This window comes from Mastacembelus armatus, chromosome 4, assembly GCF_900324485.2.
Source record: "Mastacembelus armatus chromosome 4, fMasArm1.2, whole genome shotgun sequence".
Lineage (NCBI taxonomy): Eukaryota > Metazoa > Chordata > Actinopteri > Synbranchiformes > Mastacembelidae > Mastacembelus > Mastacembelus armatus.
Window position 1 is genome coordinate 21,748,064 of NC_046636.1, and position 27,488 is coordinate 21,775,551.

Below are 27,488 nucleotides of genomic sequence, written 5' to 3' on the forward strand. Positions count from 1 at the left end.
AGTTATGGAGCAGTGCTAACTGCAGCTCTGATATATATATATTTTTTTTCTTAATGGGAAGGCTTTTGTTGTGGCACAGCCCACAAATGTGTTTTCAGAAGAATTATTTTTGTACTGCCTTTAATTCAGATGTATGATTTTCTTGTTTTATGTCAAGCTATATAAAGTATATTTGAGATCTGTAAGATGAACAGTCAATGAGTGGGGTAATGGATGCATGCCAGTTACAACAAAATCCTGCAGTGTGTTACCAGTCAACATCTTTATGTATTGAATATTGCATGTACTTTACATTGTAGTCAACACTAATGTTCGAAATAATTAAATAAACATGTTCCTACAAGTTTTCTGTGGTTATTATGCATTACATGCCTCAGACTAGTGTTGGTGCACTCTGACAGCATTCTAATTAATGAGCTGTTGACATTGTCCAACTCCAACTTTACCATTTTATTTGGTAAGTTACTAAACAAAAAGTCACCAAGCTGAAGATCTTTTGGAGTCAAATAGAATCATGATATTTTACTATGGGTCAGTAATTTCCAATAAGCATTAGCAAGAGTTGATATGCAGTTACCCTATAAACAGACAAAAATCTAACAAGCCTGCAGGTGTAAATTTCAGTGAGTTGATTTAGTCTTTACAAAAGGATGAGCACCTGCCATAACGTTCAACTTTGGTCTTATTAATGGCTAATGACCTGTGAAGAATTGCCAGTTAAAAAAAACAAAACTCTTATTAGCTTTACTGATGGCAAAAACATTTTAATCCAAGCTGTTTGAAATGCTGCATTATGTTGGAAAGTTTTGTGGTGACACCTAGTGGCCAGACTGCAGAATTTGGTTTCCAGAGAGACAAAATTTCAAAGTGCAATTATGAAAAACAGATTCAAGTAAAAACAAAGCTTCACTAAAAACATCTTAACAGTATATTATTTTTTATTAGTTTCTGTAACCAAACCAGGAGAATGTAAATAAGACCGTACATCCTTTAATACAGCGATGAAATCCCTGTACAAGTACAACAAAATCACAAAAAAAAAAAAAAAAAAAAAAAAAAAAAAAAATATTGACCCCCACCTCCCCATTCATCCGTCAAAGCAGGGACTCTTCCCCCATTTAGGGTAGAGGTGAGGAGAACACCCTCCTCACCTCAGGGTGCATACTTCTGTACATTTCTGAAGGACCCTTGTCACCACAATCCCAAGATGAGAGCATTCTGGGTGAGACAGCCAGCGGAGGTGAGGCAGAGACAGAAAACAGCACTGATTGCTCTCATCAGTAAAGACAACAAAATAAGTGTCCTTCTGCCTAAATGCTTCATAACGTGAGGCTTCTCATTTCATCTTTCTGTGCTGTTCTTGTTCCCCTTTGTTGTGAGGGGTTGACAGACACGCTCAAGGTTTTCTACCGTTTCATTGATCGACTCAATTTCTATTCCTCTAAACAGCCCTATCCTGCTATCCTCTAGCTAAGGGCACTGAAATCAGTCAATAGCAGCAGCTCTGGATGCTTTACAGTGAAGTGTACATGTGGGTTTGTGTGACAGTATGCATGGGTGGGAAAGCAGTAAAAGGATGAGACAGGTGCCCCTAAACTCAAACATCTGTAAATTGTTGACTGTACATCATCCATGTAATCTTGTAAAGTTCACTCAAAACTCTGCTGCCATGGCAGCAGGGACCCTAAAAAGGCTGTGACATCATCTCTTCGCTACGTTAACCTTTGGTTAAATTTACAGAGGAGACCAGCTACAAGCACTGGCCTCCATATACACCAACACACACACTGAAACACACACCCACATCAAGCAAAGAGATGAGAGCGGAAGGCAGGAGAGCAAAGGCTCACAGGCAGACTGATCAATAAATCAAAGTCAATCAAATGCTGCAGTCACATTTCCGTTCTGGTAAAAAAAAAAAAAAAAAAAAAAAAAAAAAATCATCTGAATTTCTGGCGTCACATCTCTGCTGTAACTGTGGATTAAACTTGACTGCGTGCATGTGCACAAATCTGTGGATTAGTGATGATGGCAGACTGGGCAACAGAGTGTGTGCTTCACTACATGAATCTTACAATTGTTCTGACTACAAAAACTGAATTGATTCACTCTGTTAACAAGATAGGCTCCTCCTACAATATGCATGAGCCTATCTGGGGAAAAAAAAAAAAAAAAATTAAAAAACAAGACCTAACTCAGCAGCAAATCCAATTTTGTTTTTGTCTCTCCAACTTTCCTCTTATCTACTGTGACAGTAGAGCTCTATGGAGCAATGTGTGCAGCCATTTATCTGCATCGAAATATGATGGAAGAAGCCGAGTCAAACATCCCACCTACAGCGGGACAAGACAGGGGAAAAAGAAGAGGAAGAGGATTATGTAGACCCAGGACAGCATTAATTCTCAGTAACCACTACCATCCAGATATCTACCAAACTCATCCTCCTCCCCAACACTGTCCCCCAGGGCTGATATGTGATGGTGACAGTGAATGGGACTAGATCCTCTCTTCTATCCATTGGTGTCTTCTGAAGGGGGTCAGCAGCTCCTTATTTGCCCTCTTCCGGTTTGATTGCTTGGGGTTTTATGGGACCAGTCCGTATGGGCTTGGCTGTGGAGACTGGGGCTTTGTCAGAATCTGGCCTTTCACCTCCTGCCTGATGGTTTGGGGCGGATGTGTCAAGAGGTGGTTTTCCTCCTTGGTCATGCCGAGATGCTTTGCTGACTTGTGACGCCTTAAGTTGCTGTTGCTGCTCTGAGAAGAACTTGTGAGTGGACTGGAGCACCTCAGCCCTCTGCTTTGCCTGGAGGGGAATACAGACAAATATCAGTCAACCAAAGAGTTACTCAAAGATCATCTTGTCTGACTGGCCACTTAAAAGATACAAGAACCTTGTACCTTTAGGTCCTGTTCAGCCTTCAGAGACGCCTGCGTTCCTCTAGGTGCAAGGGAGGGACCAGATCCTCGTGCAGGGTGCTGGCTGTGTTGTGGGTGCTGGGGCCGTGGATGAGGCATCAGACCGCCACCCACATTAGGTGACATTGGAGGGCCCATGGCAGAACGCTGGACGCCTCCAGCAAATGAGTTAGCGTGAGGAGGTCGAACCAGAGGGGAGACAATGTTGGGCTGAGACATAATCTAAAGGAATTGGAACAAACAGCACAAGATAAAATGAGCACTGCATTATATTTAATAAAAATAAATAAATAAAAATGAAAAAGCAGGTTTGTGTTTCTCATTATTCTAACAATACCTGTGGATTGAACTGGCCAGGAAAGTGCTGCGTCATTCTCATGCCGGCAGAGTTGGGCTGAAACTGCTTCTGGTACATTATGCTGTTCATCTTACTGGACTGGCTGCTGGGAGAGGTGGAACTGGCCCTGCAGGCGGAGAAGAGGGAAACCATCAAATATCCATAAAGCACTTTAATATGATAAGTGATGGGTTGATTACACCTGATAAACTATTCATTTTTGTTTAGCACATTTTAGGAACAAGCATGCAGTGTTTGGTGGCATGTCTAGATCAACGAGTTCAGGTTGTGGTGCTGTTTGAAGTCATGCTTAGTGTGGTTTTTAAGTGTGTGAGTTGTGTTTTGGGTGGTACCTGTAAGGGCTGGAGGTGGGCGTGGTGCTCCTGGCGCTGACAGGAGGGGTTCCAGGCTTCACATCCATCCCACTGCCAAAGAGTTTCAGATCCATGTCCATCTGAAAGAAAAAAGTGGTTACAAAAAAAAAATAATATTTCTAATCTACCCTGATTATTCAGTCACACTACATTACCTTGCTGGTGGGAGGCTGCATCATGTTGTGGTTTGGGCCCATGATTCCTCGGTATGGCTGAGAGACTGGGGGCTGTCGGTTGATATTTGGAGGCTGGGCCTGTGGGGGCGTAGGAGGAAGCGCCAGGAGGGGCTGCCCTCCACCCGAGCCAAAGTTTGGCAGGGACAGCTGGGAACCAGGCAGAGGTACTGTCACCTGCAGAGACATTAGGAAACAAATGTTGAAACATAATCAACTTGCTGCAAATTGTGCTTCACAACACTGCAAACTAATAATTTGGCACTAATATAAACACACACATCATTATGATTTTTTACAAGTTTCATGTAAATAAATTATGTTTGCATGTCAGTTACCTGCTGCATTGCTGAACTGGGTGACTGAGTGTTACTGTAGTAGCTACTCTGGCCATGTTGCTGCACCTGCCCTGAGTACATGTTTGAATGCTGATTCATCCCCTGTCGGGCCTGGGTCGAACACACATCAGATGGAATACAGATTAAACCAAAATCAAGGATCTGTATGGAAAATCTCAGTAAATATCTTAAGAGTGAAATTTCCTGTGGGCACTGGTTACCTGCAGCAAGTGTGTGTCAATGAGCTGAGAGCCCCCCATACCAGATGGCTGGTTGAGCTGTGGCTCAAACAGAATGGGAATATGCTGGGTGGAAGAGGGCTGCTGATAGGCCAGGTTGGACTGAGGCTTGCCCAGTTCAGGTGCCTGCACACCAGGATAGCTGTGCAGTGACGGTCCTGACAGCATCATTGAGGGCTGCGACAGGCTGCTCTGCATGAACGCCTGCTGCGACCTGAGGGAGGACAGATCATGAAGATCAGATGATGGAACAACTGTACCTAAAAACAGACATGCTGACGCTTGCGTTTCAGAGCAGAAAACTAGATACTGGCTGTGTCATGTGTTACCTGTAAGGCTGCAGCGAGGAGCTAAACAGATCCTGTGGTTGAGAGACTGGAGGACCAGTACCAAGTCCTAGCTGAGCCTGATGTGTGTGCTGGTGCTGAGGCTGGCCTTGTAGTGGAGCGTAGATAGGGATAGGAATCTGCTGCACTGGTGTTGGCTGTAAGATGGACAAATGCAGAGAGGTGGCTTTATGGTCAACATTCAAACATTCCTACAGTGTTTCTAACCTTAACCATAAAATCTTACTTGTGAGAGTCCAGGCTGGAAGCCCTGCTGCTGTGCCAGAGAGGGAGGAGCCAAACGAGGGTGTGGGGAGCTGAAGAGGTGGCTAGTGTCCATGTAGAACGCTGGAATCTGAGCTGCAGAACCTGTACATACTTTGGTGATTAGCAACATGTGAACAGTTCAGATATCAGCTGAACATTCAAGGCTATAAAAAAATAAAATACAATCAGAAGTTGGTGTGTACATATGACACTTTTCCAACATCACCCATCAGTGCTGTGCTTCTCTCACCTGCTGCAGACTGAGAGACGTACACTTGTGGGGTCTGCTGCTGTTGGGGAAGGAGGGGAGGCACACAGCCGAGCTGAGAGAAAGTGCTGCTACTACTGCTACTGCTGGAGGAGGACAGACCTCCACCCTGCAGCTGCTGCGGCTTCACCTTGCAGATGTTAGGGGGATCAGAAGCTGTAGTGGTTTTCGTGCTGAGTGATGACGTTGTATAGGTACCAGAACCTAAAGGGTGGAGGTAAACACATTGGGAACAGAAGCAATCAGATGCCAGGATTCCCAGGTGTAGATTTCCAATAATCAATATTGCACACAGTAGATAACTGTAACTGAGGAGCATGTTACCTGACAGTGAGGTGCTGGGGGTAACAGAAGCAACAGGGATCTGTGGCATAGAGGCAGAGGAGAAGGAGTATGAGGACGCACAGGAGGTGATGGGAGAGGAAGAGGACGTGACTGGAGAATTCTTCTCCAGACTGGGTGAGTTCTCCCACGCTTTACGTGCTGATTCCATCTGAGCAGGGGATTTAAAAAAAACAAAAAACAAACAAAAAAAAAAAAAGTAAAAAAAAGTCATTAGACAATGTTTGAAACAGTCTCAGAAAATGTTATCCTGCCTGGTGTGTGCTGTATTTCTTTGTACCTTTAGCGTGAGGTCAACAGTTGCAGGGGAGACTGTGCTGAGGCTGGAGCTCTGCTGTAGGGTCTCTCTTCGAGGGAGGGGCAATGAGTGGGGTAGTGCCACCTGTGGGGTAAAAAAAAAAAAAAAACAATGAAATATGATTTCTTCAAATGAAAAATAATGTCACATGACTATGCAAAAACGTAAATATGTATACTCACATTGGCCACCAAACTCTCTTCGATTTTGTTTCCTCCTGTAGAAACACTGTCAGCCAGTGAGGAGGAGGGAGTGGTGTAGTCGGTGACAGACTCCTGAGACAAAAAAACACATTTTTTCTTCTGAGTGATGATGGTTCATACTAAACTTTTCTTGAGTTAGTTATTCCTGTTTGACATGAATGCAATGATTGCTTAAGCTCTATCCATCATGCAAATACAATATATATATAAAAAAAGGTTACAGGGTTACAGGGCAATACCTTTGAGTTACTGTTGTACTCTGCTGAGGGGACTGTAATCATGCCTTCAATGTCTCCTCCCAGTTCTGGCACAGTGGTGTCACTGGTGGGAGGACTGGAGTCTGTAGCTCTGCTGACTGCTCCGCCAGACACCCCTCCCTCCAGTCCTTCACCTTCTCCTCCACGTGCATCTTTGGCCTTGCGGTTCTTCAGAGAGCGCTCTTTCCCTATGGGACCTGGTTTGTACTCCTTGGTTTCTACCGGTTCCATTTCAGGAAGCTAAATTGGAGGGGTGATGAGATTTAGTTGAAGTGTTACAAAATTAACAATCTGTATTGTTCAAAGCTTAAAACATTCCTCCATAGGAGTTACCTTCTGTGTTTTGATTGGGCCAGCCCGAGGTTGTTTCTGTCTTTGTTCTTTGGGAGCAGGTAGTTTGTTTTCAGAGCCAGTTTCTAACAATGCTGGAACACCATCACTGTCAGTGCTCCCCGCGGAGGATGGTGCTCCAAACTGAATACTGTCTATGCCCAATTCTACACTGCCATCTGAGCCAGGCTTCACACCCTAAAACAAAGTGTTTTTCACGGTTCATCGAGTGGCAGAACCATCACACAGTCACAAAAGATGAGACAGGCTATACAATGTACCTCAGAAGTGACCGATCCAGTAAAGGAGGTAAGAGGTTTGTTCCAGGCACTCACAGAAGGTGGCTGGGGAGGGCTGATGGGACCAACTGGAAGACAAAGATTACATTTTTAGAAAGCCGTGTGACAATGTAACCCTGTGTAATGCGGCTCAGGAGCTCAGTCAAATGTAAGACATTGTTGGCAAGAACTGACTTATCCACTCACGCTTCTTGACGTCAGGAAGGACAGTGGAACCTGCTACCTTGTTCTCCCACAGTTCTGTACCCAGAGTGCTGTGTGTCTGTGCAGGTGCAGGGGGTAGGCTCTTTGAGGCAAAGTCCACAGTAGCAGGGGGTATGGAGGGCAAAGGAGCCACCGTTCCTTCAAGAGTCTGAGGGGAAGCAGCAGGCTGGGAGGGGGCAAGGTGAGGATGCTGAGGAGCAGAAATGGGGGGCTGCTGTTGGGCCTGGGGGGTGGAGGTAACAGAAGCCTGGGGCTGTGATGCCTGCTGCTGAGATGACTGCTTTTTAGCAAATCTTGGTGGCAGCTTTCCCCCGCCCCCTCTGCTCTTCTCACTGGAACCTTTTTTACCCCAGTTCTGTAGAAGCAGCATCAGTATCAACACTATGTTAGGAGGTGTGGCTAATTATGGCTGGAGTAATGCATTGCTATTTAATCACTTATAAATGACTGTACTAAGTGTCCCTCCTCCTACCTGAGTAGACTGTTCTTCCTTTTTCCGTTTTTCTTCATCCTGCAGCCGTTTTTGTTGCTTGCGAGAGACCACTTCTGTGAAGCCATCGTCATTTGTGCTGGATTGTGGGTCCTCTGTGGTGGTGACCTCTGGGTGGTCATCAATGATTACAACACCTACAGCAATTAAAGGGATCCATGCTTTTACATTCAGTTTCAGGTGACAATCATCCGAAGCCAGGTACAGGTTCCTGGTTTGTCGGTGAGAGAAACTGTCAGAGTAAAAATGTGTTTACTTACTAGCATAATTGTTAAGATCAAACTGTGACAGAGCATTCTCCTTGGGCTTCTTGGTGGTCTGTTTGGCCTCATCCTTGCGGCGAGCAGGCTGCTCTTTTGCAGATCTCTGACCTGCTCCTCCTCCTGCTGCTGTTGCCTCTGAGTTCTGCTGGGCTCCAGGACTGAGTGATGTGACCAAAAAAAAAAACAACTCTTTAACCTTGCAGAATACACTATATGACTTTTGAAGTTGTAGGGAACAACAGGGTGGGGGTAAACTGGGCCTGAGAAGGTAAGACTAACATTTTCAAACAAAGACCTATGCCTCTTGTATCTTTAGGTACAGCTGCATTCTAAAAATACCACCCACACAGTCTAATCTACTTTTAGACAAAATGTTTTGATGGCCAAACCCAGCACACTTGAGGACAGTAAGTGGAGAATGCTTAAACAGCCTTTTCTAATGTGAAAAGACTACTAACAGTTTACTGAGGCATATTCTCCAAGTTTTGCTCAGTGAAATCAGTTAACTGAAATACTTCAAAGGACTTCTATTGTGTGTTTCTTTAAGTGTTAATGTAAGCAAAGTAAATGACTGACATCAGACAAAGGCCTATTTGTTTTGAACTCACCCTTTGCGGCTGGCTTTGGCCCCTCCCCTCCTCTCCCCCTTGCCTCCTGCATAGCTCCGACCTGGTTTGGCTCCACTGTTGCCCCTACGATTCTGTCTTTCTATAGGCCTCTGACTTGAGAAACTCCTCTTGGCTGCAGGAACATCACGTTTTGGAGTCACCCCTCCCTCAGGAGGACTTTTACTGGGGGTCAAAGAGCCCTGTGGAGGTGCAGGTGCTGTAGTTGAGGCAGTTGCTGCCTCATTAGGAGCCTCCAGTGCTCCTTTCCTCTCTTCTCGCTCTCTCCTTTCATTAAAGTCACTACTCTCAGAAGCAGTTTCCCATTCCTCATTGGCTTGATCTGAAGAGTTCTGGTTGGACAGGTCAGGAGACTTGGTACCAACTGCAGTGATAGTAGGACTACTGTTCTCAGGCAAAGGTGCTTCTATAGCAGAGGGTGGCTCAGGTGCAGGCATAGTGGCTGCCACTTCTGCAGGCACAGTTACAGGAGTTCCTGGAGCTCTAGACAAGTTTGGGGAAAGGGAGACTGGGGCAGGGGCAGAGCTAGGGGCTGCAGACACTGGGGGTAATGGAACAGGAGGACTTGGGACTGTCTCTCCACTAGCTAAAACTGCAGCTTCTCGTTCCTTCAAGCGCCTGAAACGGGGCGGTTTATCTTGCCTAGGGGGCCGGGCTGGTCGAGATCTACGAGGTCTTTCTCTACTACTTTGAGGAGCCCCATCCACAAATTTCTTGCCTTCAGATTTAGGGGGCCGTCGGTCAGCTGGTGGATTGTCATATCTTGGTGTACACTCTGTGTCCTCAGGCCTGAATGTCTCCATAGGTTTAGAAGGCCACTGAGACGCTGACTCTCTGGCCATTGGCCGCCTAAGAGGGGCTGAGCGTGGGCCTCCACGTTCCCTTGCTCCACCTCGTCTACTGTATAGTCCCCCTCTTCCTCGTCGAGAAGGCTCCCCTTTAGGAAGGAATCCTGGCCTGGGTCTGCCTTCATCATCCCCTCCGCCGCCAACTTTTTCCCCAGTGTGTGGAGGCCCAAAGCCCGGTTTCTGGGGCCCCGAACGACCCTCACCAGGTAGTTCTCGTCTCAGAGGTCGACTAGGTTTGGTGCTAGGCTCACGGTCAGATGGTCCAGTATCACTGGCAGACTCCCTGCCACCTTCACTTTCAGAATCTGTGTCTGAACCACGGCGCCTTCTGCGTTTCGGTATAACCTCAAAGTCTGAGCTCTCACTGCGCGTCTCGCTTTCTTCCCTGTTGCGAAAGGCAGCAGCAGCTCCAGCAGAAGGCAAATCAGAACGTGATCGAGGCTCTCTGTAAGGGTACTCTGCCCGGCTTCGGCCACGACTCCCCCTGCCTCGGCCACTGTAGGTTCCCCGGTAGCTACGCCCTCTGGAGTAATACTCCCCTCGACCACGTCCTTTGAAGCTCGAGTCAGCAGGCCACTCTCTGTCTCTGTCCTTGTCCATTTCCCTATCCCTCTCACGGTCCCTCTCTCTCTCCTCCCGTCGGTAGGCACGTGGTGGGAGATTAGACTCTTTCCTGGAGGGCAGTTTGGGTTCTGGATGTTTGTCATTGCTGGGCAATTTTTCTGCTTTGTCCTCCTGAGAGGAAGAAGCAGGAGCCCCAGACAAAGGCTGAGTGTCTCTGGCTTTCTGATGGCTAGTCGGTGTTTCCTCACCCTCTGTCGATTCTCTCTTCCCCTCACCTTGAGGTCTAGAGCACTCAGAGACAACAGCAGATGCAGAAGGAGCTTTGGATGACTGATCCTTTTTGGATCTGTCCCCTCTTTCCCCTCTCTCCCCTCTCTCGTGACGCTTCTCTCTCTCTTCTCTTTGCTCCCTCTCTTCCTTCATGTCCCTTAGGACAGGTTTCTTTATAGGCCCAGACCTGCGGACTGGTCTCTCTCCTCCTGGTCCTTCTCTGCGGCCAGGTCCTGATCTCCCTCCCCAGCGCAGCTCAGCTTTCTGCTTGTTAGGGGCTGGAAGAGGCAGCTTGTCTTGTTTATGTAATACATCAGCAGGAGGTGTAGCCCTGTTGCTGGCCACTGTAGCCTGGGAATACAGTTCATTCTGGGACTTATCATCGGTCCTTTCCCCTGTGTCCTGTAACTCTAGTGATTTTGATCCCAGGGGAAGCCCATCAAACCTGGGCTCATCCAGCTTGAGGGAGTGGCTAGATCCCTGGGAAACAGTCCGCTGGAGCATTGCTTGACCAAGAGCCTCCACCTCTTCCCCACTCGGTAGGCCTGGCTCATCAGGATCAAAAGCTGAACCTACAGGGACCCTGTCTAAAGGCCCTGATGTGTCGTCTGAGCCTTGGGTAAATGCTGACAGGGACTCTGTCGGGTCCCGGAAAAAGTTACTTTTACGAGAGTCCAGTGCACTATGGTCCTGGGGGTATATAGCTGGGAGACCCCTGTCCAGATCCAAACCAGAGTCCATCCTATAAATAAACAAAAGTTATTCTGTCACATGTACCAGATAAGGCGTTTTTCCTGTGGTGCATTTATGTATTTATTACCTTGCCTCCTTGTTATCGTCTCGTCCTTTAGGAGGAGTTACAGAAGGTAATGGCTCTGACTGCGGATATGGTTCAGATCCCCATACCATCCGTGAGTCTGAGGGCAAGCCATGGTCACGAATTGGTCGGGTTAAGTGGTCAAAGGAGTCAGAACTGGAGCTGGAGTTGTCACCAGGCTCTCTGCGCACAATCTGCTTAGGTGGCATCCTCCCTGAAGAGGACAAAAGAGACTCCTTTGAACTGACTGTCATAGAATGTACATTAATCAAACACATACTTTGCTATTCTACATTTCTCGCTACCAGGATGAATGTTAGTCGGCATGTCCATGGGAGGACGTCCGGACATCATGCGGGGGTCCATGTAGGACTGCATCATGAGCCAGCGGGGATCAAACCCCATGGAAGCCAGGTGCTGGTGGTGGGGGCCAATGGGTTGATACATGGAGCGGTGTTGCTGCTGTTGGGTAGCTGGAACCCCGCCACCACTTGATGGGGACACAGAACCCCCACTTTGCTGTTGCTGCCATTGTTGCTGCTTCATTTGCTCCTGGAAGACCAAAGAGGAATAACAATATCACCTGTTTGAACCCAACACTCTCCAATTAGGTGTAAAGAAGATACTTGTAAAATTGCAGAAGATAAGAAGAACCTTATTTGTCAGCAGCATGAAACGTACAAGATATTTACAATAAAATATAATGAAAAAATAGAAAGTATTATATATTTTGTGTATTTACAGACATTTTACAGTCTAAGTGTGTGATGTCAGCTCGGGGGGAGCAGTGGTATGTTCTGAAGATATAGGTACTAATACTACCCTCTAGCCCCTGACGTACCCATATGTTATATAAGCAGCAACATCTCAGCTGTTAGTAACTCATGTCAGTTGTGGACAGCCTTACCTGTTGTCTGAGGAAACGGGGTGGCAAAGACTTTTGAAACTGTTTGGAATAGCCTGAGGTGAGAGAGGGACGTATAGCAGCTGCTGCTTCTCCTTCCAGCTGTTGGGGTGCCACGGAGACTTCCTCACCACTGGGGGTGTCCATTTGAGGCAGAGTCATGTGGGGCTCATCCACTGCAGGAAGACAAAACAGTACATACATCTATCACTGAAAAAATGTCAGATTATGTACAAGCAAACGGTGCAAGTAAGAATCTGAGCTGGCTTGCCTCCATTGTCTTCTATACTGAAATAGTCTCTGAGAGGCATTGTCGTCCTATCAGACTGGTTGTCATCTATCCGGGGGCCAATCTCAGCCAAGGAGCTCTCTCCCTCACTCAGGGGCTCGAGGGCTATGCCAACAGGTCTCTGAATGGGGGGACTGGGCTGACAAGGCAAATGAACCTCCTCCTCTGCACTTGGTTCTATTCTTTCTCGTTCTTGCTCCCCTCTCTCTCTGTCTCGATCAACCCTCTCAGGCAGAGGAGGTTGCATCACTGGGGCCTGCAATTGAGAGACTGTGACTGAAGGTACAGGGCTGGAAACAGGAGGAGGAGCTGATAAGGAGTCCTCCTCATGGAGAACTCCTGTCTCATCATTGGTGGTCTGAGCAGAAGGAGAGTTGCCATCGGTTGTATGGCGGTGTTTTTCATTGAGACGTTTAAGTTTTTCAGCACAAGCAGCAAGTCGCTGTTCTTCCATCCGTCGTTCCTCTTCCTCTCTCCTTCGTCTTGCTCGTTCTACGGCTTCAGAAACCTCTGAAGGTTTTTTACGCTTCTGCCGCCAGGCCTCAGAGTCATCATCAGTACCAGGTGCTGTCGTTGCCTGTGGTTTGCTCCCACGTGGAGTTGTGCCACCAACAGGGCGACTGGTACCCTGGAGGACAGAAATTAACACCAGTCATGCTGATGGCACAATTATCATTACACACAGAATGGGAGACCTATATAATGTAAATCCAGCTTTACCTGGTAGTCTTGTGGAGTGGTTGATTTATTATACTGCCCCATACTGCCAGGCGATGCCGCTCTAGGATCCATACTATCAGCCCATGATGTTTTGCTCCCACGGTCTTCAGATGTCTCTTTCCAGCCCTCCTGACTGTCTGATGGTCGAGTTCTCATACGCTCGACTTTGCCCATCCACTCCCTAAACGAATACAGTTAAACATCATAGGCTCTTCCAAATGGCAATCTCCACAGTTACCAAGTCCACCTCAAATGTCACTGCAAATGTTCTCATAGGACACACAAAATCAGTGTTGATTCAATTTTTACTACAATACATTTGCTATACACTAGTGATTTGGCTCTGAATGTATTTTGGTATGCTAAATCATTCATTAAGTGCTTTATGATTACAAGTGTAAGGATAATACTAAACATGCCATCAGCATTTGAACTATATCAAGAGCAATTTCCATGTGTCTGCTTACAAATCACATTCACATTACCCTCAGCCGAGTTTCAAGAAAAACCATAGCGATGTATTCGTAAAACACGTTTCCTATTTAGCTGGCAGCCACACCTTTCTATTCATTTGAGTACAGTATGAAAATCAACTTGCAAGGAGTTACATTTCTTTTGAAATAAGAAACCCAACATAGAAAGCATGTGAAGATTCACTTGTCAAAAGTGTAACATTACATGCTGTGTCAAAAACAACTCAACTATCAAAAGGTATGTACTGAATATCCATGCCATGGAAAAAAGGGCTTTTGCCAACATAAACACTAAAAATTCAAGACGTGCATTGAAACAAGACAAGTCAGTCACATTTTGCAAGTTATACAAATTCTGAATTATTTCGGCACGGTACAGAAAACACTCCGACGTGGTTCCGAAATAGAAAAGCACAAAACCTAACTCTTGAACACAAAACAATAGAAGTGTTGCAAAGACCAGAATGCTCACCAGTTTTCTCCTTTCTCTTTAGCAGCTTGGTTTTCCTCATCATCACTGAAGTTTAGTTTCTCAGTGTAGTCCACCTCCATCTGAGCCCCTGGATTGCAGAAGGGACAGGATTAATCGCAGCTATGACTACTGGGAAATTAACTACTTCTCCTGAGAAACACTTCATAGTTCATAGAAGAAATGCAGCTACTGACCTGCCCAGCCCTCATCAGCATCAGTGTCCAAGTTGTCCAGCTCCTTTAGTTCTGTAGCACTGATGATGGAGGGTCTATCTGGATCCTGGAGCCAGGATTGAGGGGGAGGCTGCTGCTGTCGTGCTGAACGGGAACCTCTGAAAACCCGACAGACGAAAGCAAAGGAAAAGTTCAATATAAATCCTAATGAATAAGTTAAGATATGCAAGCAGTATCATGCAGCTGAGAAATCTGTGCAGAGAAATGAACATGAAACTTTTTTACACTGATAAACACTGTGCTTCTGTCTTCTTATGACAACTTTTAATCATTTCTGAAACTGAGTAATTGTTTAATTATGAAGGAGAAATCCAGGATACATGTTTCTGCATTGATAAAACTGAACCCAAAACATTTCTTATTTTGCTTCTAGGGCTTAGAATGTGAACTCACTTTGCTCCATCTTGTGGCACAGGGTATCTGAAATTTCCTTGCCCTGGGCCAAAAGACATTTGAGGATAGGCGTGGAACATCTAAAACAAAGACACCAATCATCACACAGGGTCAAGAGATAAACACCACAATTAGACACATTAACTGTGAAATCCTCATGTGGTCACAGTATTTAACTGTCTCTTACATAAGGTGGCATCATGCTCCTAAAAGCAGGGTCAAAGTGAGATGGCACCCCTGAAGGAGGTTGCTGCCCCCCATTAAGTTTGGGCTGAGAAGGGCCAGCAGGGGGCAACCTCTCCCTTGAATCCCTCTTTTCTCTCTGGCCATCAGCATTCACATTTTGGCCAGACTCATCAGCTTCCGCAGGGGGTGTGGAGGAACCAAGGCTCGTGCTACCCTCCTCTGGAGCCCTGTTGTCCATCTCAGGTGGGCTGGGTGCAGTGTTCAAATTCCGGCCTCCACCCTCACGCCAACTGCCAACATCTAGCAGGACATAGAGAACACACATTTCTTGTTGTTTGACTTGACTTGTGAATGCGTGGTTCTTGAACATGATGCTTATGTGACAGAGTGTGGCCATACTTTGAGGTCTGAGGCTGGGGCCTGGTCCATAGGGCTCCTCCTCTTGAGCGTCCCCTTTCTCCACCTCACCAGCTGCCTGCAAGCTGGGAAACTCGCGATGAAAATGGCTGCTCACACGAGGAGCCCCTGCGCAACAAAAGAACATTATTATGACAGCATAGAAATCACAAGGTTGAATATAATACAGTTGCTGAAATGTCTAATCAGCAGTTAGTGCACAGCAACCTTCCCATCAGTATTTGATGAAACTGTCTGCACTGCACATAGACTGTAACGATCAAGTTCAGCAAATGAAGTGAGAATGTTACTTTGTTTGGTCACAAATAAGAACTGTTCTGACTAATAGTTACAACATCATACATACTATGCCTTACAAGTTGGTCTAATGCTTAGGGAGCAAGCGGAAAACATATTTACCGTCCAGCTGTGTCTGCTTGCTGTTAGCCCAGGAGCGGCTACCCCCAATTGAAAGCTCTTGTGACTGGAGAACTGCTGGTTTGTTTTGGGGTGGGGGCGTCTCCTGTTGCCTGTGGCACAAACAAAAAAAAAAAAAAAAAAAAAAAAAAAAGCATTCCCAACAATCATAATATCAAAAACGGATAGCAGACCTTTTAACCCTATCCATAGTGCAAATATCTTTATTTAAAGAAATGCTTTCACAAATGAGATGGATCTGAGTTTCAGTATCAGAATGTGTAAATACGCATATAAGTTATTAAATTTACCTCTCGTCCCCTGCGTCAGCTCGGGATGCCCAGCCACTACCGTCTTTGGGGACAATGTTGACGTTGGGGTCGTTTCCCTTGTTCTCTGCCTTCAGGCTGGGCAGGTTGGCCGGAGGGGGCATACGCCGGCTGACAGCAACTTTGCCCAAACTCTGGAGCCCATGTCTGGCAGCCACTGAAACATTTTCAGATGTGGAAGAAAGGTAAAGGTTTTTAGGAATATCAAAATAAGGTGGTGATCATTTCTAAAGCTTTTATTGCCTTGATCAAATAAACACAGATAAACCAACGTATGTAAATTTAATGCAATGAAACCTTAGTCCATTCACTAAATACTGTATAAAAAGTATGCAAGACTAAGAACAGCTTACCCGCAGTTTTCTGGGTTTCCAGAGATTTGCCCTTGTAGGTATTAAAGAGGCTAAGGGTTGCATACTTTGTTTTGCCATCCTTTGCCTTGGTGCTCTGCCCTGACTTCTCGGACATTTCGCTGGAAACTCATTGAGTCTGGTCCTTTGGCCTCGCCCCCAGAACCAGCCTCCTATAAAGCATGGAAGGAAAAAAAAACAAACAAGGCATAAGAACACAAAAGGTGCAAAGGTTCTGGACACCAGAACTTAACAGATATCCGAACCAACAAACACAGTGTTAACTACACCTGGGCCTGATGGTTGAAAGAAGAGTTTTAGAAAGAAAAACCAGAAACTAGATATTACACTTAGTGCAGCAGGTGTCACAGAAGAAAAGTTGTGGATGATTTAGGACACTGAGGGACATCAAGAAAGGCAAATGCCAAAAAGTGAATTAGAATTTAGACAGAGGCAAGAAGAGACAGCATGTTACAGGTTGCAGTGTCTTTCTGAAGTCACACGAAGGGCATTTATTAATAACAGAACAGTGGCAAAACAGCATCTGTACGTGAGCAAGTGAGTGTGTCTATGTGCTTTGAGGTGGGTGGGGAGAAGCCCTCAAAAATACCAAATACCATGCCAGCCCAAACCACGACAGACCCAGGAAGCAGCTTTACCCTTTGAACGGCAAAACATTTTATTCCAGTTTTATCTAACCTGAACACAGAACCCACTTATCTACTTCAGATGCTTGTTCAACAAACAATGTTCAAATCTGAAGAGGTGACATCACAGTCTAACACACTGGGTTACTAGCATGGGTGTTTGTCCCTGCTGACCGAAGTACTATCATAAACCTGTGCACCTTAGAATCACTGGCTTATCGATTTGTGTACACCAGGACCATAAAGAGACAAAAATGATATGGATGAAGCCGTTTTTAAAAACAGGGGCTGAATGCATCTTCTAAATCCAGCAGAACAGACTAATCACAAATCTGTAGGCCCAATTTATGATGAATGGTCAGAAGACATGGTTGCATTTATAATAAATCAGTTATTCTAGTCCCAATTTGTCAGGTGCAGCAGTGATGCTTGACAGGAGGTGTCAAGGGGGGGGGGGCTTTTTAAAATGTAGCATTTTAAAGTACATCAGTGCCATAGTTCTAGCCAAGCAGCACAAGACCTTAACATGTGGCTTCAAAGTTCTAAGACATCTACACACTGATTAAACATGACAGGTCCCTGTCTGAGGGTTTAGAAAAAAGTCCCCACTGGGTAAGGGACAGGTGTTGAGAGCAAAGTTTTAAATAGCCCTAATCAAGATTTATCAGAGAAAGCCCCTCTGAGAATCATCTGAGGTTGGGCAGAGGAGCTATGGTCAAGTGTCTGCATAAACAGCCTGTGCATAACCCTAACATCTGATGTATATGGATGTCTTCAAAAAAGGGAACAGAAGAGGGAACAATGATAAATGATTTAAGACCCACTTCCTCTGCATAAACCACTAATTATTCTACCTGGTGAGCTCTATTGAGACATCAGAACCCTTGGGAGGAAACCTCCACATAGAAATGGCCAATTCAGTGCACAATCCCCTGAACACTTGCTAAGCTAGCTCCATCTCTTCCACTATGTACATGCAGCACAGTCACCAAGGTCAGAGGGGAGGGACCCTGGACTTCCCTTTTCAAGTGTTTGCAGAAAGCTATATCAAGACATCACCAGAAACAGAACCAAGACTGTTAAAGCACAATTGCATCCAAACTCTCCAGCCTCAATCTGCTCAGCCCGTACTCCAGCATGACCAGGCACCCCTGCAACTAGTTTTGCATCACAATTCATCCACCAAGGTAAGCTCCCCACTCCACAACCAAACACTAACATTTGTGTGTTTTTTTTTTTTTAAATATAGACCAAAAAAAAAAAAAGTTTGTGTGTACATATGTGAGTTTTCCTATTCATCAAACCACATAGCTGGTAAAATGACTTCCCTGTATTGATGATGATATGCAATGAGAATTCAAGCATCCTGCTATATAATTACAATATCATTACTGCTCATTTTAATAGTGAGATGAACGTGACTTCAACAGAGGGTGTCCCATAGGGTCAGATTAACATATGTATGTTTAAATATGATCAATATCAGAGCTGGCCTGACTAAAGAAAACGCAACGAATAGCACAAATTTGTCATCAAATGAATAATCATTACTTTGATTAGGGTTGGTTCAAAGGATGCCTAACATTTCTATAACTGCTTACTTTTGGCCCAGTTATAGAGGAAAAAGAAAAGGCCTGGAAGCCATTTAGGATTATTGTGGTTCTCCACCACCAGGCCACCAATACCAATGAGATGGTCTCCCTTGGGAGAGGCTGATAATTTCATTAAGCACACAAGAAACTGAAGGGTGGCTATGCTTTTAATCAACTGGACACTGGTGACAATATATTAAAAAGCATAAATTAAACATTTGTTAACGCAAATGCCAATATGCAATATACACATAGGGAAAATATTTTTAAAAAAATTTGCAAAAGTGTTTTCCAAACCAAGTCTTCAGATGGAGACTCCCATCTTCAGATGTAGCTCTCTGATCAAGCCATGTCACTGGCTGGTCAATCAATAAGTACTACTCCAATCAATACATGTCTGAATGGTCTTCCTAAAACTAGTCAGATATTGGCCCATTTGTAATCAAGGATCCATATACAGGAAACAATACCATGTTGCAGACTAGTAATGTCGCGGGTGGGTTTCAACATCTGCAGTTAGACTTTATGAATCATTTTCATCCCAGTCCTTGCCAAGCCCCTGAAGTGCACACTCACTCAGCAGAAATGTGCAGATTTAACATCACATTTAGTTGGATGTTCCTGATACCGTGTTTGACAAAGAAAGCGCTGTGCTGCTCAATACATAAGATTTCCCACAATAAAACACATAAAATGCAAACCATCGCCACAACTTTTAGTACTATTTAAAGAAAAACAGATCTCCTTTTAATGTCGCACTGTTTCAGTAAATCACTGCAGGCCATCCCTGTCCGTGGTTCCAACTACGGGTGGGCTGGGTGGCTCGTACCGGCAGGGAGCACAGGCCCTCGTCGCCCGGAACTCAACCAGACCGGGCTCAATAACACTTTGATAACGTATAACTTGGACTCCGTAGTGATACAGCCACTAATAGAAATCCCGGAGTATACGGTGAGCCACAGTGCTGTTAGAGAACAGGCCCTGAGCTCGCAGCGTTTCGCACGGTTTCGTTTCGTTTCGTTAGTCGCCATCACATCCACCTCCAGCCGACGGTGGTCACGGCATGCTAACAGCTAACAGCTAAACATCAGCCTCTGGACCAAACTGCACATTTCACACCTGCACGACGCACAGACCCACCTGCCACCGCCGGTGCCTTCTTTCTCTTCTCGGCTGTTTAGCGGCCTCACTTAAAATTCGGTGTCGGTGCGGTTCGTGGTGGACGAGTCTCCGTATGGCCGGTGGATTACAAAAGCTGGCTAACCTGCTAACCCACCGCGGCTAATGGTGTTAGCTACTTGGGCTGCCAACAACCTGCTCTCCACATGCACGGCCTGGTTCAGGTCTCTGCGCCGTTTGTAGCCGCCGGTCTATCCTCGTCTGCTGGGACGTTAATGCGAGAACCGGTGTGTAATCGTCCCGTGGTTCCGTATCTCTCCCCGCCCGTTATCGCGTGCAGCACCGTTTTCTAGTGGACTAAGGCCCCGCTCGCACCGCGGCCTGTCGCACAATCAAAGATGGCAGACTGCAGTTGCCAGATTTTTCCTGTCCTATCCCCCTCTTAAAGCATCCAACCTGGTGTGCAGATTTCAGTCGCACATTCGTTACCATCCCCACTGCTCGTCCAGACAAGGCCTCTGATTCATTTTATTTTTCAGAAATACATTTATAAACTGTTGAAAATCTACAGCCATCTCCTAATCACTGATTGGAACCATAATTATACAGAAACACTAATTGGTATTCCACTTTATGTACAAGAACCAGGTTAAAAAGTTAAAAGGTTAAAAGTTGTTATTATTGTGTAAAACGTTGTTTGTTGCAAGTGTAAAGATTTTCTTGAATTTTCAATAATCTAAATAAATCAATATTCAAATAAAAAAAAATCTAATACAAGTACAATAAAAATATAATAGGAATGATAGTTGTGCCTTCCACCCGAGAGAGAGCTGGGATAGGCTCCAGCGGATCCCCGTGACCCTGAACAGGAAAAAGCGGGTATAGAAGATGGATGGATGGATGGATGGATGATAGTTGTTAAAAATAAATAATAAATAATGAAAACACAGCTGTATAGGCATGATGTAAAGTCAGTCACTGTGATTTTATATGGATAGACTTTATTATATTATATTGTATTTAAAACAAGTGCTTATGATATGTTTTGGGAATTTTTTGGATTTATTTAGACTAACTGAAGTTGTCCTAAATTGTATGTATAAGGTGGCCTACAGCCATAAAAACGCAGCTAAACTAATTATACAATCTTTTGACGTCCCTTGAATGACATTAATATCATGGGTTTCCTTAAACCTGGCAACCCAAACGTTAATGGGTCACGCGTGGACGATTCTTGTTCCGGGGTATAAAGGTAGTTCATGAGTGGCGGGTTGGTTTGAATCTGTCTATATCTGTATCTATCGATCTCTCTCTATATATATATTTATCTCTCTCTCTCTCTATATATATATATATATATGTTTGTATGTGTATGTGTGTGTGTGTGTAAAACACAGATGTACAACCTCGACTACAAATTAATGACAAAACCAAAAAAGCTCACAGCTTTCTAAATTTTTTTAATTAAAAAAAATATTGGTGAGCTTATTAATGATGACATTGATTATGCTGATCCTGACAATGATGATGATGATGATGCTGCTGATGATGATAACGATGTGAAAATTCGAAGATCAAGCATGCAGTATCAGTCTCTCCTTTGAGTCAACAACATAGAAAAATTGAAGCTGCCATTAGGTGGCATCATTGACCAATGTACATTATCTTAGTTAATGGTACAGTCTAGATAGGGAGAAATGACATGAGAATGAAAATCAGTATAGAAATGAATGTAGAAGTAACATATGTACAAAAGTAGAATTCTTGATTACACTGAGGTAGCCCAACTGCAGCAAAATTAGGGAAATATTGGGTATTGCATAGTGCATAGCTGTTGTTATGACATCTTTTCCTGGTAGAGATTTTACATGTATTCTTATGAAATGTACTAGTCAGTTTAAATGACCAAACACTGATCATTGTTAATTAAGTTGTAAATACCCCCAGCAAATCAGTCATGTATTAAACAGTCATAATCACATCAGACACACGTTACATATTCTGTGCACATCACTGTGCAGGCAGGTACATTTTTATCTTGCTCATCAGAGCCATAGGATCCTGTAGGAAAGCTGGAAGGTTGTTCCTGTGAATGTATAGAGCCAAACCCACAGCAGCAGCTGACAGAACCAGAGGCGACTTGAACGATCTCTTGGGTGTGGGGTCATCACAGGGCCTGGTCTGCATAGGTTGAGCCACTCTATTCCACTGAGTGAGGATGGCCTGACGGGCCCCGGCCCACTTTCCTGGCCCCTTAAGACGATACTGGTATGGGGTGCAGGGACCCAACATCACGTTCAGACCCACCCTGGGATCAGACAGCAGCAGCCTCAGGATTTTGGGTTGAACCCCCACCAGTTCTGCTATCTCATCCATGTAGTTGACATAGTCGACCTGGATGGTGTGTCTGTGACTTTTGACATACCTGAAAAAACAAACTTGAGCTCAACTTGGAGTGGGTAACAGGATTTGGCATTTTCATATCCAAAATATATAAGTAATCAACATGATAAATAAATACAATGTAGTACCTCATAGCCATTTTCTCCTCTTTGCACTGGATATCTTTTAGCATGCCAGCCTGTGAGGGAAGCTTGATACAGCCTGTTAGAAGAGACATTGTGACACAATGACTCTTTAAACAAAATAATTCTGGAAAGTACATAATGAGAAGAAAAGGCTGTATCATAACAACAAAAACAAACCAGTATTACCTTTAAAGACACGTGTGGCCCACCTGGCCTGCATCTCAGAGATGGGCATAATGGCTCCCAGTGGCTGCACTAAACCAATGATGGCCAGTGTGGGGTGGGCCAACTCAGGAGGAAACACATACTTGTACAGAGACGCTTTGTTCTCAGACACTGAGATCACATGTGAGGGCAGGAATGGAAAGCAAAACTTGTACCCCGTTGCAAATACCTGCAAAATAGGATGCTCATGTCAGTCACAAACTACGGGCTCACAGTACTGCTGACCAAGAATGCATAGGAATAGAGTTTATATGGGAGTGTGAACCCTTTTCGTAATTAAACCCACCACCAGGTCAACACTGTCCACTGTGCTTCCGTCCTCAAACTCCACAGAGGAACCATGAAATCTGCAGATGTTGGGTTTCACCATAACTGTTCCAGATAGGATGCGGTTGGGCAGCTCATCATTTACTGTGGGATGTTGGCTAAACAACCTGAGATTTATGTTCACACTGGTTAGTTATGTTACAATTATTAGATGAACATGCAGAGGTAGAGATATAAATCATATAATTGATAAAAAATACCTGTGCTTTGGCTTAAGGTTGTACAGACTGTGATTAAATCTATGGTTGAGTTGTGTCTCTCCCAGACTACACATAACATTAAAGGGGAGGACGTTCCATAGAAAATTCACCACCCTATTGAAAGACAAATCCAAGGGTATGCCATCGAGTCCAACTCTGTTCAGAATCCAGGCTCCCCTGCGAGTGCTCAGATAAAGCTGTGCAGAGAAGACATGGTAGCCAGTCAGTCTGCCAGTACATTATGAGTTCTTATTTCAGTTGTGATAGTTTACAGAAGTGTTATATTTTTAACACTAATGTGTAAATATGCTTACTTATCAAGTGTGCACAACATAAAAAGTTGTATCTAGTTTTTTATCTAGTCCAAAAATGTAAATAATAAAGTCGCAGCGTCCCTCGAGCTGTACAGAAATGTTGTGTTTAAGCTTATTGACGGTAGCTGTATGTGCATGCATTACAGAGCAGTAAAAGAATATATCGACTGCATTCATTTCAGTTTAACTTCCAAATAATTTGGTTTAAAATTTATTGGGCTGAAGGTTGCATTTGTTTGCAAGATGTCTGAAAGCTTGTGTTTTTTATCCTTCGAGACTCTGGTGTAAAATTATGACAATGATGTGTTATCTCCAAATCTTTATCAATAACATGGAGTGAGTGGCAGGAATGATAGGCAGTACAATGATAGTAAGACCAAAGAATTTTCCATGGAATATGTTGAATGGACAAATAATGCAGACACATTTGTGTCTGTTAGTCCAACCTGTTTGGTGACTCTGCTCAGCTCCACTGCTATGTCTCCTCCAGAGTTTCCTATTCCAATCACCACAACTGTTTTATCCCTCCACTCTTCAGGAGTCTTGTAGTCTCGGCTGTGGAAATACGTTCCCTTGAAAGTGTCAATGCCTGAAAAGAAGATGCAGTTATTCTATAGTTTTACTCTGTGAAATGTTTGACCTGTCATTTCATGAATGAGTTGAAGCAAACGTTACTAATTTACAAAGTTGACGGCATTATACTGCCAACAGTATTCCCTTTCTGTTGATACAGTATTACATAACGACATGCACAGGGTATCCATTAAATGCCTGCTTGTAATGGTCAAAGGTTTATTAGTACATAATACAACTTTCCCTTTTTATTCCTAGAACACTATCAGCTCTACCTGAAGTTGAGTAAAATGGGGGATATTTAAAGCCTGGAATTCTTACCTGGGAAGTCGTGGAGAGGCAGGTTTGGGTGGCAGTGATGTCCAATACAGATCATCACAGCATCAAAAATGTGTTTCTCCTTTTTGCCATCTTTGTTCTCTATTTCAACATCCCATTGGCCTGAATGGGTAAAATTTGACCTCTGCTTCACCTGCAGCACTTTCGTCTGGGCAACACAAAGACAGAAAGAGACGAAGATATATCAATATCTATACAGAGAGAGAGAGAGAGAGAGAGAGAGAGAGCAAATCCCCTATTGATTTAACTGTCTCTTGTGAAACTAAAGTGGAACTGATGCACCATTTCACATACAAAGAAATGCAATTCTATTCAGGACATGAGTGAGGAACCCTTACATTGAAGCGTATGTGCTTGGTGAGCTTGAAGTGGTCAGCGTACATCCGAAAGTAGTCCACGATGAGGGAGTTGTGCATGTAGTTAGGGAAGTGTGCAGGGACTGGAAAATCACTGAAACTCATCATCTCCTTGGAGGTGTTGATGATGACAGAGTGGTAGATGCTTGCCCTTTCTGACTCTGGATTCTCCTGCAATCAGCCAGGACAAGAAACAAATTCATCCTCACTCAGTAAATACAGAGTGAGTGAAAGAAAACCCAGACTGCACACAGCGACCCACCTTAAACCTCCACAGGCCACCAATGTCATTGCTGCTCTCATAGCAGACTGGCTCCAGCCCCTCATCCAGACAGCATTTGATGCAGGCCAGACCTGAGCTCCCTGCTCCGACCACTGCCACTCGACGGGTCATTGTGCGGCGCTGTGGGATGAAGCAGGAGGAAAGAGGAGAAAAACAGCTCAGAGTTACTTTCTGCAGGGACCTCATTAACACGCTGCTCTTGTTTGCGCCGCTGCTGTGTGAGCCGAAATGGCTCTGTGGCACAACATCACCATCATCATCATCATAATAAAACTTCAACACGCGTTGACTTAGATTTTATTGTAACGTTACTGTAACTGCTACGCAACAAACTTTAACTGTCGTTCAGTTTCAACACCGGCGTTGTCAACAATCTGAGCTGCGCTGCAGCTCAATCCTTTACCGATTTGCGACGGAGGATTATCAAATGCATGTACTTTTCCTTCCTTACCTTTAATTAAGGGTTTGAAGTAGGAAATGGCTTTACTTGGTGTTGCATGTACCTCGGCTGTGGGCGGAGTGAAGGTGTTGTATAATCAGGGAGCTCTTTAGTTAAACTGACCCTTGAATCCCATCGTCGTCAGAGTTAGTTACAGGGGGGAAGGCAGACACCGCCTATCTGCTGGAAAACAACATCTATGTATATAACCATCAGCCCTTTATCTTTCCATCTTGTGGGGGATGAAAGATCTGTTCCAGCAAAACATCGCCAGTCTTCCCATATGTCAGACATTACCCTATAGTGGATGATTTACACATGCAGCTATGTAAGGTGCAAAGTCTGAACCTATAAGTGTTTAACCCTCCTGTTGTCTTCGGTTCAATTTGACCCATTTTCCAAAAGCTAATATGTGATAATTTTGGTTTTCTTGCATATAATTAACTAAAAACGACATGGATGGTAATAATACGTGTAAAATATATATGAATATGTTGGGAACAAGTTCACTAAAAAGGTGAAACCAAAAAAATTGGTGATAATTTCATACCTCATGCTTTATAAGCAGTCAAACAGAATGGCTAAATTTGACCAGGGAGGATAAAATGTCTTCAAGTTTACTACACACGATTTGTATTTGCATAGCACCAAATCACAACACAATCATCTCAAGGCACTTTACAAAAAACAATAATCACAATAACTGGGAATCATAAAGGCAGGAGGGCCACCACAGACAGGGTTACTGCTGGATACTACTGGCAAACATTAATAAATGACATTGAAGAATGGGTGATGGCAGCAGTTTTGCATCCTATTAAGATGCTTACAGTACTTTTTTCATAGTTCTTTTTGGCTGTTGACCCTAGTAAATTGATTAGTCACTTGGACTTGCATTTTAACTTTTTCACATTGACATTGGTATTAATTGGATGCTATACATATACATGCATACACACATATATATATATAACAATATGATGAATACAATGAATTTACACATCTCACCAAATAAACAGGAAATGTGTCATAAATTTAAAATACATTCTTTGACAAACACTAAACTTCAGTGGTTACTGAGAATGACACTGACACATATGCAACACAGCAGACTGACATAGAGCCACTGTGTGGCAAGCTAGCAATTAGCGCTTCCTGTGTCTAAAGATAGATAAGTACTTTATTAATCCCAAAGGAAATTATAAAGCCAGCTGCTCACAGACACATCATAAAGATAAACATAACGGTTGTGACATTTGGCACACTCTCCTGAAAAACTGATAAGTACAAGTATTCCTACAGCAGCGGTAGTGTGTTTAACATGAAAATGAGTGTTGGCAAAGGCATTTCAAATTTAATTTTAAATGTAGTTTAAGCTTTATTATTAGTTAGTTATGTTTTTTTTCTGGTAAAATATGACATATGTTGATCACCTACTTAATAGAGGAATAACTGCTATGGAAACCTTTTCATTTCCAGTAACGTCTTCTATGCTTCAAAACGCTTTACAAATTAATGGAAACATTTTTCTGTCATTGTGGTAAAAAAAAAAAAATGCTGTGTGAAGTTTTACACATTTGTTTCTGTCTCAGCTCATATGGAGAGAAGTATTTGTCACAGAGCAATAAAACCTCTGACATACAGTGGGTACGGAAAGTATTCAGACCCCTTTAAATTTTTCACTCTTTGTGTCATTGCAGCCATTTTTTTAAAATCAAAAAAGTTCATTTTATTTCTCATTAATGTACACTCAGCACCCCATCTTGACAGAAAAAAAACAGAAATGTAGAAATTTTTGCAAATTTATTAAAAAAGAAAAACTGAAATATCACATGGTCATAAGTATTCAGACCCTGTGCTCAGTATTGAGTAGAAGCACCCTTTTGAGCTAGTACAGCCATGAGTCTTCTTGGGAATGATGCAATAAGTTTTTCACACCTGGATTTGGAGATCCTCTGCCATTCTTCCTTGCAGATCCTCTCCAGTTCTGTCAGGTTGGATGGTGAACGTTGGTGGACAGCCATTTTCAGGTCTCTCCAGAGATGCTCAATTGGGTTTAGGTCAGGGCTCTGGCTGGGCCAGTCAAGAACGGTCACAGAGTTGTTCCGAAGCCACTCCTTTGTTATTTTAGCTGTGTGCTTAGGGTCATTGTCCTGTTGAAAGGTGAACCTTCGGCCCAGTCTGAGGTCCTGAGCACTCTGGAAGAGGTTTTCTTCCAGGATATCTCTGTACTTGGCCACATTCATCTTTACTTCAATTGCAACCAGTCGTCCTGTCCCTGCAGCTGAAAAACACCCCCACAACATGACGCTCCCACCACCATGTTTCACTGTAG

The 27,488-nt window shown here is 44.0% G+C and overlaps 2 protein-coding genes across 4 annotated transcripts; both read right to left on the reverse strand.

Annotated features, from left to right (window-relative positions):
- Positions 1–920: 920 nt before the first annotated feature.
- prrc2c (proline-rich coiled-coil 2C) lies at positions 921–19,961 on the reverse strand. 2 transcript variants are annotated; one of them, XM_026304892.1, is made up of 34 exons: positions 19,591–19,961; positions 16,215–16,384; positions 15,844–16,018; positions 15,536–15,645; positions 15,119–15,244; positions 14,721–15,019; positions 14,534–14,613; positions 14,102–14,238; positions 13,908–13,995; positions 12,963–13,143; positions 12,225–12,870; positions 11,957–12,129; positions 11,355–11,601; positions 11,053–11,263; positions 8,533–10,974; positions 7,922–8,082; positions 7,644–7,798; positions 7,154–7,526; positions 6,950–7,035; positions 6,672–6,866; positions 6,321–6,578; positions 6,061–6,153; positions 5,861–5,962; positions 5,563–5,731; positions 5,221–5,442; positions 4,951–5,081; positions 4,707–4,861; positions 4,360–4,591; positions 4,139–4,249; positions 3,783–3,977; positions 3,607–3,707; positions 3,254–3,380; positions 2,899–3,138; positions 921–2,803 (listed from the first exon to the last, which is right to left on the reverse strand). In XM_026304892.1, the coding sequence occupies exons 2-34, from the start codon at positions 16,327–16,329 to the stop codon at positions 2,549–2,551; spliced, it is 8,391 nt and encodes a 2,796-aa protein (XP_026160677.1). In that variant the 5' UTR covers positions 16,330–16,384; positions 19,591–19,961; the 3' UTR covers positions 921–2,548. The 2 variants fall into 2 exon arrangements, with proteins under 2 accessions (XP_026160677.1, XP_026160679.1); XM_026304894.1 differs by having other exon boundaries at positions 2,549–2,803; positions 4,951–5,072.
- A 1,126-nt stretch (positions 19,962–21,087) lies between these two features.
- LOC113129182 (dimethylaniline monooxygenase [N-oxide-forming] 5-like) lies at positions 21,088–25,399 on the reverse strand. Of its 2 annotated transcripts, none has more exons than XM_026305039.1 (10): positions 25,166–25,399; positions 24,694–24,834; positions 24,414–24,602; positions 24,058–24,223; positions 23,610–23,752; positions 22,850–23,046; positions 22,609–22,756; positions 22,284–22,491; positions 22,101–22,173; positions 21,088–21,994 (listed from the first exon to the last, which is right to left on the reverse strand). In XM_026305039.1, the coding sequence occupies exons 2-10, from the start codon at positions 24,823–24,825 to the stop codon at positions 21,580–21,582; spliced, it is 1,671 nt and encodes a 556-aa protein (XP_026160824.1). In that variant the 5' UTR covers positions 24,826–24,834; positions 25,166–25,399; the 3' UTR covers positions 21,088–21,579. The 2 variants fall into 2 exon arrangements, with proteins under 2 accessions (XP_026160824.1, XP_026160825.1); XM_026305040.1 differs by lacking the exon at positions 25,166–25,399 and adding an exon at positions 25,048–25,126.
- Positions 25,400–27,488: the final 2,089 nt, after the last annotated feature.